General features: G+C 34.0%; 1 protein-coding gene across 1 annotated transcript in view; it reads left to right on the top strand.

The window, feature by feature from the left end:
- Positions 1–6,651, top strand: part of LOC123653744 (rootletin) — a 37,824-nt gene extending 31,173 nt beyond the window's left edge. The window contains exons 12-13 of the mRNA XM_045589730.1: positions 5,814–5,873; positions 6,514–6,651. Of these exons, the coding sequence (XP_045445686.1) occupies positions 5,814–5,873; positions 6,514–6,651 (198 nt within the window). The remainder of the gene's footprint in view (positions 1–5,813; positions 5,874–6,513) is intronic.
- Positions 6,652–12,769: the final 6,118 nt, after the last annotated feature.

Raw genomic sequence — 12,769 nt, 5'->3', positions numbered from 1 at the left:
CTTATCATGGTACCAAACTAAGGATATCTCCTTTCCAACAAAAAAAAGAATTATCAAAATCCCAAGAATTACCCAAGAATTTATCTGCTTTTTGAAATCAATAGTTTTAAAATATGGCAAGACAATCTCTCAGCTGCTATATTTAAGTTACTCATCCTTATCTTTATTTTTGTAAATTCATACATTGATATACCTCATATTATTATGACGATCATACATACAAACACACTTATACATTCACATACAATAAAAATACACACACTTTCATTCATAAAATCACACATACGTAAAAACTCATACAGTGCGGTAAACTGTAGAAATTGGTCTCTTCAATCTTCTCTTCTAAACTTATTGCTACACAGCCAGTACTTTGATACCTATATGTAATGGCTGACAATATTCAGAAATTGAGTGAAATTGATGACATGAAATTTGCTGACTCCGTGCGCTGCAATATTGGAGACATAGCCCATAAATTTGAGATTACAGATAACGGCTTGGTGATTATTACTCAAAATATTCGTAGTGTTTATTGTAACTTAGACGACTTTCTGGTAACTATATCCCAACTACCATTTGAGCCAGACATAATAATTTTGACCGAGTGTTGGCTATGTAGCCATAAACCTACACCAAATATAGAAAATTACTCTTATTACGCTTCATCTCGGGGTGCAAATAGGAGCGATGGTGTCATAACATATTTCAAGAAAACTATAAATGCTGATTTGAAAGAGATTTATCTCCGGGATGCTTCATGTGTGCAAATACATATAAAAAACATTATTTTGTTAGCAATATATCGTTCACCTTCCGTAACGAACGTCGTTCCTTTTTTGGAATCTCTAAACCAGCATCTGCAGTTGTTGGAGAAGAATAGAAACATTGTTTTAGTGGGCGACATAAACATAAATACCATAGCTAGCGAAACAGAACAGAGTGGTGAGCATCGCAATAGGTTAAGTTACCTAGAAATGTTAGGCACACATGGTATTATGATGGGTCATAACCTTCCGACTAGAGGAAACAATTCGCTCGATCACGTCATGTTAAAAATAGATAGGAAATACATATCTGCACAGGTGGTAGTTTTGAATACCACAGTGACTGATCACGACATGGTCCTGCTACATCTTGCAAATTTGGCTGTTAAAATAAACAATATAAAAACGAAAACAGTAATTGACTACAAAGGTGCACTACTCAATTTAAAAAATAGAAATTTGTTTGATTTATTAATTTTAACTCACCCAGAAGATATAACGAATAGTCTTATCCAGAATATAGCAGATTCTTTAAAAGAAAACACTCGTAAGATAACAATTACTAAGAGTAAATTAATCCTTAAACCTTGGATAACACAGGGGATGTTAAGATGCATCAGACACAGGGATAAATTATGGCACAGACTTCGTTCAAACCCTAACAACGAGATTCTTAGGATCTCCTACCGAAGATATCGTAATTTCTGCAACAATATTGTAAAAAATTCAAAAAGGAAGTATGACAGAAAATTGCTTCAGGATTCATCTGGTGATCCCAGGGCCCTTTGGAGTAATATTGTGACTATTACCCATCAAAAAAGGAAAATAAATGATAGTTCTAAACTCCTACAGATAAAACATTCCCCAAAGGATTCGGTTGATACTGTCAATAAATTTTTTACCAATATAGGAAAAAGTCTCGCTGAAAAAATAGACCAAGCAAATACGAATCACCAATCTGAATTAGTAACGAATCTGTCTTCCTTTGTTTTTCTTGATACCGATTCAAAAGAAGTATACACTGTCATCTCCAAGTTAAAAACCACTAGTGCCCCTGGATGTGACAATATCCCGACCAGTTTCCTTAAGCTTGCAGGACTTGAAGTGGCTCCTATCATTTCTCACTTAGTGAATCTTTGTTTTGCTAATGGCGTGTTTCCTACTCTGTTAAAGGAGTCAATTATCACTCCTATATACAAAGATGGAGCTACTGACGACGTTAGTAACTATAGACCGATCTCCGTCTTGCCCTCCATATCAAAAGTAGTAGAAAAACTTATAAACTCAAGGCTAAAAAAATATCTGTATAAATTTAACTTATTATCAGCATCACAATTTGGATTTAGAACGGGTAGATCGACTGTGGATGCTGTTGAGGCTTTGACTTCTGTTGTTATTGATCACCTTGATACCAAGGGTAGGTGTCTGACGGTTTTTTTGGATTTAAAGAAAGCGTTTGATACAGTTTCTTTTCCCATACTCTTACAAAAACTTGAAAAGATTGGTATTAGAGGTGCTGCTTGGAATCTGTTTGAAGATTACCTAAATAATAGAACTCAGCGAGTAAAAATAGATGGTATCATAAGCGAGAAAACCTACACTTCTTATGGTGTACCACAGGGAAGTGTTCTGGGTCCAACACTGTTCCTCATTTATATTAATGACCTTTGCAATCTGAACTTGGAGAATACTAGGATCTTTTCTTATGCAGACGATACAGCACTGGTTTTCACCGGGGAGTCGTGGGATAAGGTTAAGGCTGTGGCTGAAAATGGCTTAGGGTTGGTCGCAGGTTGGCTCAGATGTAATTTGCTAACCTTGAATACCTCCAAAACTAATTACATGTGCCTTACAGTAACTAACAGAACCCAACCGGATTGCAATTTCGATATCAAAATACACAAAAACCATCATCCTGAAAATACTTTGTGCACTTGCCCCTCAATCAAAAGAGTGTTTGTTACTAAATACCTGGGTATTATGGTCGATCATAGATTGTCCTGGCTACCACATGTAGAATTAGTGTCTGGTAGACTTAGAAAGCTTATGTGGATTTTTAAAACTCTCAGGCATGTGGCTTGCCAAAGGCTGTTGAAACAGATCTACTACGCCTTAGCACAGACAGTCATTACATATTGTATTACAGTATGGGGTGCTGCCTCGAAAACTCATTTAATTGTGTTGGAGAGAGCACAGCGAGCACTTTTGAAGGTTATTTGTTTTAAAAAACGCCAATATTCGACCACTAGCCTTTACACAACATCGGAGGTATTATCAGTCAGAAAACTTTACATTCAGCATACAGTTTTAAGGAAGCATACCTCCTCAAATTACAATATAGTAAATTTTAAGAAGAGAAGAAAGGATAATGTTTTTGCCACTAAACGTACTCACTCACAATTCGCTCAGTGTCAGTTCGGATATATGTCATCGTTTTTATATAATACTATCAATAAATTCCTAAATATTCATCCGTTGACACTTCGTAAATGTAGAAATAAGTTATCGAGTTGGCTTAAAACCTTAGATTACGACCAGACAGAAAATCTTCTGAATAAAATAAAATCAAGCTGAACCATGTACACGCACACGCATACGTTCAATTACGCACATACACACACGCACATACAAGCGCGCACGCACGCGCACACGCACACAAACACCCATACACAAACACACACACACGCACACACACGCGTACACACACACACACATGTATATTTATGTATGAATATTTAACTACTTCTTTATTTCTTTATTGTATATACATGTATTGTATGAATTAGCGCTAAGTACTGTTTTTCCTTGTATTTAGTTTATAATGGAAGAGCGACTCCATCTGGCTCAGGTGCTTTCTGCGCCTAATTGAGGGAGTCAATCACAATGTGTAAAATAACTCGATGGTACTGAAATAAATATTTTTTTCATTTTTTTCATTTTTCATATATATATATATATATGTGGTCGGATTGAGTTACCTCCTCCTTTTTTTGAAGTCGGTTAAGTAAAAATTACATAAAACAGTTAGTAATGTACAAAGGCGTATTAAAGTAATTATTTAAATTTTACGTTACAAGTTAAAAAAAAATTTACAATTAAAAAATTTATTTATAACGTATCTTATTCGCTGTAGAAATATATATAGATATATATTTTTTTCAATAATTAGTTATGGATTTGACGATATAGCCTTAAGATTGTTTTTAATGGATAATAATTAGGGGCTTTCTACTTTGCCCCAAGGCGTTCAGACATTCAAATCTGCCCCATTGCTAAGTGTGGTTTTTTTCAAAGCTATGTTATTATTTTTACCCTTTTGTTATTACGAAAAAATAATGTATGTATTTATTTTGTACGTAAGATATAATTGTAACTTGTAACATTTCATTAAATTCTATTTATTTATTTTTTCTCCATAAAATTAATGTATATAAAAATTATTATTATTATTTCACACTAAACACGAGTAGAGTAGCACTTGATGAATAGTTGACCATTATGTATTTTACCTTTGTAATTGTTATGTTACAAAACAACACATCTTGAATCATTTTCATATATTTCAACCTATATACAACCAGTTTACTATAATAAAGCATAAATCCGCTCATCACTTTTTTTATGTATCACTTGTTTTTTTTGAACATCATAATTGTTTAATTTCTTAATTTTTATGTTATATCGGACTTATTAGGCAGGTAAAATAAAAGGTACATATCTACGTATAGGATTATTATAGCTTATAGGACCCGTGAAGTAAATACACAATAAGTATATAAGTCAATAATTAAATATGTATATACTTATCTTAATTATAGTGTATATACTAACATTAAAAGAGAACGCACAGAGACACTCACGGCTTAAAAGGTTGACTCGCGACCTCCAGCACGTGTACATTAACCACATGTATATAAAATAATTATAATTGGCAATAAACATTACTTGTACATAAATATTTAATACTTTCAATATCGTACTGTGAGATGAAGAGTCTAAAAGTAAATTACAGAAACAGTTATAGCTTCTCGTAATCTTATTAAAATATATTTTATTTTAAAAGATGCAAATGCAAAGCTATAGCAATAGTATCTTACTGATTTTAGTACTTAGTACTTAAAAAACGCAAGTATAAGCTGCTCCAGCTATATGCTTTTTTATGAATTACATGATATCATTTGAGCTTACTAGTATAAAACTAGTCTATGAGCGTTAACTAAATAAGCTAATAATTAGCTTGACAATATTACTTTGCGTGAAACTTTATTACCCCTACATATCCTTGTACGTCTATGAAAAAGGAAGTTACAAAATTTGATTTTACAAGTTTGAAATAAAATATATGAATATACTACAGTGCGTTCAACGAAAGGAGATCCTAGACGTTAACAATACCCATCACTTACTTGTAGCGACGACGGAGCAAACAAAATATAGTATTTCTCTTTCTATCTTGTTTGCATGGCACTCGGCTAGTGACAGGCAAGGTCAAATGAGACTATAGGTGGGTTTGAAAACATTCGGACGGCCCTTGATTTTGTAGGTATTTATTTATATTTCATTCCTGAAACGATACATAGAATCAATAAATTTACATTCAAGAATAATTAATTGTCCATTTGATAATATAAATATATGAGATTTAATACTTTAAAAATAGTAATTATCAAAATATAAATTTATTTTACATTTTAAGAATTTGTGTAAGTAAAAAAGGTTACAAAACCCTGCATAGACGAATGACATTGATATTTGGTTTGTTTACGTCTGGTATCTCCTTTCGTTGAACGCACTGTAGTAATAGTTTGTTATATAATGTGTATATGTATAGACATCATATTAAAATTTAAAATATAATTTTCACAATATCAATTCTTTTACTTCGTACAAGGTAGTAAAGAAAAAGTTGTGCAATCAAAAGCTTTTATACATTCAATTTACTTTTGGACTCTAAATATGTATAAAGCTTTAGCGCTATATTATTTTTCATTAGTGCTTCGGTTCAGTTTCTTTTAATTCATTTCTAAATATTTTTTTTTATTTTCTTAGGCTTTAAAAAGTCAGCTAGCACAGTACGGTGAAGAAGACGAAATCCAACTATTCGAACAGGTAAACAATATTAATTTTTTAATTCATATTTTTTCCATACTATTTCAATTTTTCAAATAATTACATATATTTTCTTGTTTAGGTTATTTTAAAAGAGAGTGAATGTGATATTAATACAAGAAGTAATAAATAAAGTAAATAGCACTACTATGAGTTTGTATGTTTTTTGATGCCCGACGTTTCGGATACTTTGCAGCGACCATGTTTACGAGACCTAGCTGCTGACCTAAGCTGTGTGGCTACGGCAGTAGAAATAGGTGTCATAAGAGGCGACTAAGGATAACACAGTTCCACTACCACCTTGGAACTTATAAAGCCGTCTGATAGCGGGATAACCATCCAACGGCTGGCTTTGAAATACACAGGTCGAATACACGGGCAGCAGCGTCTTCGGTGTGACAAAGCCAGCCCTGCGGTCACCAACCCGCCTGCCCAGCGTGGTGACTATGGGCGACACATGAGTTCACGCCATTTTTGGCGCGAACTTGTGGAGGCCTATGTCTAGCAGTGGACTGCGATAGGCGGAAGTGATGGTCACGAGACCGAAAAAGTTGTTTCATTATTCAACGAGTGAAATTCGTGTGAACATTAGAAAGAGTTTTTTACCCAGCAGTATAATGCTACAAATGCGTTCGTGCAGGAGCTGGCTCGCTGCGACGAAGGCGAGCGGCGGCGCCGGCTGCAGGCGCTGGAGGCGGCGCTCAGCGCGCTGGCCGCCGCGCCGCGCCCGCTGCCGCTCGCGCGCACCTTGCGCCGCCTCGCGCGCGCCTGCACCTAGGCGCCGCGCCACACCTAGGCGCCGCCGCCACACCTAGGCGCCGCGCCACACCTAGGCGCCGCCGCCACACCTAGGCGCCGCGCCACACCTAGGCGCCGCCGCCACACCTAGGCGCCGCGCCACACCTAGGCGCCGCCGCCACACCTAGGCGCCGCGCCACACCTAGGCGCCGCGCCACACCTAGGCGCCGCGCCACACCTAGGCGCTGCGCCACACCTAGGCGCCGCCGCCACACCTAGGCGCCGCCGCCACACCTAGGCGCCGCGCCACACCTAGGCGCCGCGCCACACCTAGGCGCCGCCGCCACACCTAGGCGCCGCCGCCACACCTAGGCGCCGCCGCCACACCTAGGCGCCGCCGCCACACCTAGGCACTGCCGCCACACCCATCACACCCGCTGGAGGCGACGCTCACTTGCACACCACCACCACCAGGCTCAGCCACCACCGCCTGCGATTCGTGTACACACTACAGCTCATACTGGACCTGGAGGGCATCGGAGGTAGGGTCAGAATGCGGTTGCGATGTTTCTAGTGTTGCAGGCGTCTATTAACTACTTACCATCTTATCCATTACCGTAATTGCTTACCATCAGGTGAGCCGTACTCTTCTATGCCAACCTAATTGTATATTAAAAAAATATTCCCGCCCGCGACCAAGTATATCTCACACACTAACACCACACCTCATGCCCGTCCGCCCGACCATATCACACCTGCACACGCGTCCTGTGTGACGCGCGGCGCTCCGCGACTGCCAGCCCGCGTACACACCAACAGACAAATATTTCTTTGACGAACTTAATGTCCTGTAGCACTTAGATGGGGCAGAGTGTTTCCATAATGCTTATTTTATCAAAAAAAGATAAAATATTTATTTGCTATATACTAGATCAAAGTAAAAAAAATCAATTCAAGGCTTACTTCACACGTCTACGTCGTAGTAAGTCACCGATATCATGTTCATAGTTGCCATTTTAATTCTAAAAAAGCTCGGGTTCAAAATATATTGTAATGCCCTTTATCTCAAGTGCAAATCTAAATTTTTGACTTTCAATTAACTTACGCATAAAAGTTTATCAAACAATTTTATTACGTCTATTCATCTTTGTCAAGCTATTAAAAAATGTGTACATTCATTTAGCTATGCATTTTAAAAAAGTGATTTATTTGCTTATTTTAAATATAAAAAAAATATAATAATATTTTTTTTACCAATTTATCACAGAACTATAGTCGTCACAAAATAATAGGCCAGTTTTGACATTTGTCATCGGGACATAAATAGCGAAGGAACCATACGACTCGGTATTCGATACTCACGATAAATCGATTCAAGTTTATATGAGTATTTGATCGATTTAATAATGTAATGTAAAGTGCATTTGATTAAAATTTTGATCAGAAATTAAACTCAAGGCAGATTTACATTGAGTCAGTAACTAACGTCAGTGCATTGCCGAGTCAGTGCTGACCTGGCACTGCCATCATGTAAATTGATTTCAAGTCAGTACAGCACTGTTGCGTCAGTACTGACTTTAATATTCCCGCTTCATATTTATCGGCGTCAGTCCGCGCCCTCCACCACCCACGCTAGCGCAACTGACGCCGTGTAAATTCCGAAGTCAGTCGCTGCCGCTTTATTGTACGGGGACGACGCTGCGTTACACCACATCACAAAATGACGCGAAAACTGAGCGATATGGAGAACAAAGATTATTGAACTATACCACGATAATGAATGCCTGTGGGATAATAAATTAGGGCAAGGCGTCTCTCATAAACGTGTCTTGACGCTGAATAGAGCTAGATAACAACATAAGCAAATCATCAAAGTCTTTTGGCGTAAAGCCAGTTTGTATTCCCCAGGATCTTCAATTCTCAACTGGATTAACAGCAGTTGTGCCTCCAGTTTGATCTCTGTCATCTATCCATTTTCTTACCCAAATTCGTTTCTTTTTAGATATCTCTTCTTCTAACATGCCAGTTAGCTCTTGCATCTTCACAAAGGTACATTTTCTCAACAAATTATTAACTCTGATTTTTAGCTGTTTGCGAGAATTCATTTATCCGCACTGACTTTACAAACGTGTGTACACCATAAGACTACTGACGAAATACTGATTGCGTGTAAATCGTATGAGTCAGTTTTCAGCGCCAGCACTGGCGACAGCTACTGACCCTGTGTAAATCTGTCTCTAAACTTTTAATATTGTAGGTAATTTGAAATAATACAATGGTACAAAAGGTCAATTTGTCTTTATTTTATATTATTATATTGTTTTCTAATGTTTACACGAATTTTTATCATTATAATGAAACAATTTTTATTTTTTCGAATTTTATCGTGGTTTAATAGCCATTATATAGCCGTGGTTTATTAGCCGCTAGTATTAAAAAAAAAAGACTTAGAACGTAACTGTTTTTAAGACGTTTCGTAATAATTAGAAATTTCATGCTACTATTTATAGTAAAGAATACTCCCAATATATTCTATCATATTAATTTACGCGCCAAAAAACGTACTATGTTTAAAAAAACCCTGTTTATTAATAATTCTTTTATTGTTTCTTCTTCTTCTTCGGGGTTAAAGGGCTAGGATAGGGCTTTCAATAGTGCCAAATGAGCACAGATGTTTTCGCTAATGTCACGTAGAATTATTGTTTCTTACAGTTTCGCAAGTTACGTTCTAGCCTTCTAGGGTATTTGTTATGTGTCAAAACGGGCCCCTTATTTTATGACGACTTTAAATACTAATGACGTATTGTCAGAACATTTTATGATCTTTATTCTTTTATTACATCATGATAATTACTTTTTAGTTAACCCACCATATAAATAACCCGTACTCTAGTTTATATAACCCTACTATAAATCAAATTCATGAAATAATAAAATACTTCACGATTCAACGTTTAAAGTCACTTCCTACAAAAGTAGTAACAAAAAAAATCTCTCTATAGTATTTAAATGCTTAAAAAATATATTTTTTAATAGAATAACTAAAAGTATTGATTAATCTGTTTTCTAAATATAATTATAAAAATTAAATGTTTTGTCATATATAGGTAAGCATAAAACTGAATACTGTTGGTAAACATTAAGTTTTATAATTTATTTTAAGATAATTTTACTAACAATTATAATACACGGACGGTCAGTAAATTAGCATATAGTATTAATATTATTTAGCGATCGAGTAACAGTTTCCTAAGATTTAGAAAATACGTATCTCTAAAGAATAGTTTTGACATATTATAACTACTAATCCATACTGGTGTAATCTGTGCCAATATTACCAATTTTAAACGAAATTTACCAAATTCATCACTTTTATAAAGTATATTAAAACAAAAGACAAAAAATAAAAATCACTCCAATTCCGTATACCGACAACGCTAATTTTACTCGCCTTTTAACAATATTACGTTGCTTAAGTAAACAAATAGAAAAATTAAAAAATATAGATCTACTTCCTAGTAATTCATATATTATTCAAATTTAAGAAATTCAGTGGTGTACCGTGGGTGTTGCCGGGGCCATGGCCTTGGACGGCACGGCAAAAAAAAAACAATTTCTTTCAATTGATAAAAAAAAAAAAAATATCCAAATCGCGTTGGCATTGTAACACACATAAAAATGCAGTAGAATTAAGAACTTCCTCCTTTATTGAAGTCAGATAATGAAAATAATGAAAAATTAGTATGTTAAATTATAATTTGGTAAAAAAGTTGGTGGCTAATTTTCGATGGTCTCCGTACAGTAAAAAACTACGCTACGCCACTGAAGAAATTACTAGTTATTACGGAATTTTAAATATATTGTAATTTTCTTTCAAATGAGCCGTTATATTGAACTTCAAAAAATAATATTTTGCTATAACTGTTCAAAATATCGCCATAATATATCCATGCCATTGTATAAATGAATCATCCGTCCCGCATACATTGTATCAACGCTTGCCATTTGAATACAAATAATTTTATTTAGAAAAAAAAATATTCAAATTATACAGCACGCATATACGTAAATATTGGAGCAATGTAGATAGAGTCAATGAATGGTATGATTATATAACATATACATTAAATATTGTGTACGAAAGACTTGGCTTGAGTAGTCAATGGCTTAATAAATAGTTCTATATAGCATAGAAAATATAAGTATAAACTAAGACAAAAAGATGCCTATAAAAGATACTGTAATTTTTTCATATTATTGATCTCAATATAATTATCAGAATTATATTTCTACTTTGTTTTGGTTCCTGTTCTTTTATTTGTGGTTCTAAAAGCTATGCTTCACTTTATATTAAATTATTGTAAGAATGGTTTTTCATTCCAAAATGGCATTTATTCAATACTTCTTATTGTATTGTTCAAATATAATCGTAATTATTAAGTAAACACTAAAACACTTATGCGTAAATTCTTTTAACATCAATGTTAATATTTATGTATACATATTCAGAACTTTACAGTTTACACATCTAAATAGTTATAAGTTATAAGTTTATAAAATAATACAAATATTTAAAGTTTTATCTTGAGAATGGAAAGTCTACTTAAATAATTGAAGATTTGACTCTCTAACTTTCATATGTGTGGTGTTCTATTTAAAATTTTGTTACTTTACAATTGTATCATGTATACAATACTCACAGCTCTCTTACATGTATGTAGAGATTTATGCGTATGCATATACCTATGAGTGATTATTTGTTGAGTTGTTAAGTATCATATCAATTCATCAGCAATCAATTTGTGATTTTTTTAAGTGATTGTGACTTTACTACTACAAAATTGTATAAAGATTAAATAAAAATATTATAACGACAATCTCATCATCTACAATTCAATGTACAAGTCTTGTATATTATTTAAATTCAAAGAGATGTCTCGTGGATTAAAAAACTATTAATTACTACTTAAATAAAAAATGTAAAAATTACATTTATCAAATCACAATTATAAGTTTTTGTGTGCCATTAACCAATACGATGTTGCTTATAAAATATTGATTATTGTTTCTTAAATATTCATTATTATTTTTATTGTTGTAAATAAGAAATGGAAACAAACATGTTTGTTATTACAGTCTAGTCAATAAAAATTGTCAAATTATAAAATTTAAAATATAATTGAATTGTCTGTAATTCGAGCATGTAAATAACAAATTGTAAGATTAATACAATAATGTCATATCTTACGAAGTAAAACATTCGAATCTTGTGTGTTGCCCTTTTTAATTAATTTTAAATAACGGTAACTCCTTCACTGCCGCAATGTATTATTACAAAGTAATACGTCTCAATCGATTAGGATTCAGATATTGTTCGAAGGAAAGAACAATTTTCACGACGTTTTATTATAAAAAAAAATCTGTTACTAAAACGAATGAGACTGATGTTGTATTTATGTTGATATTATGCAATAAAATTTGTGTTAAGAATTTCAAAAAATTATTCTTTTTCCTTATAAAACTGCTTCTTAATATTCTTGCACGATTGTTAAGCATTTTACTGTAGAAACTAAAATATAGAGCTAATTAAAATAATTATGTTATAGTACAACAAAACATGCTTCGTCCAATCATATGCCTGCTTAATGAGTAGCATTTTCATTGTATGATTATGTTATATAAGATGTTTCTACGAAACAATTGCATCTGATATGACATTGTCACATTGTTGTAAATAAGTAACTTGTAAATAAAAAGATCAGATGAATAATTTGTTTTATTGTTCCTTATCTCCTGGAAGAGGTGAATGTTTTTAAATAAAATCAAATACATATGTTTAAAACATTTATTCGATACTCCATTTAAATTAATATTACTTTAATTCAGATGTACACAGTTTAAGTTGTGCCTCAGCCCGCATGAAATTTGTTTGAAATTTTATTAAACCACTCCCAGCGTTTATTTTAATGATTACTTTAATTATACCTCCTCACTGGATACTGACATATATCGAAATGATGAGATAGATATTCTAAATACACAATATAGTAACGACATCTTTACATTTACAAACGGCTACTAATAACACATACAAATACACAATGAAATTTAAGCTATTAGTGTTATACAACGATGTAAAGGCTGAGGTTATACTTTTT

Source organism: Melitaea cinxia, chromosome 5 (genome assembly GCF_905220565.1).
Source record: "Melitaea cinxia chromosome 5, ilMelCinx1.1, whole genome shotgun sequence".
NCBI lineage: Eukaryota > Metazoa > Arthropoda > Insecta > Lepidoptera > Nymphalidae > Melitaea > Melitaea cinxia.
Note: the sequence above shows the minus strand (reverse complement) of the source record. Positions and strands in the feature narration are given on the sequence as shown.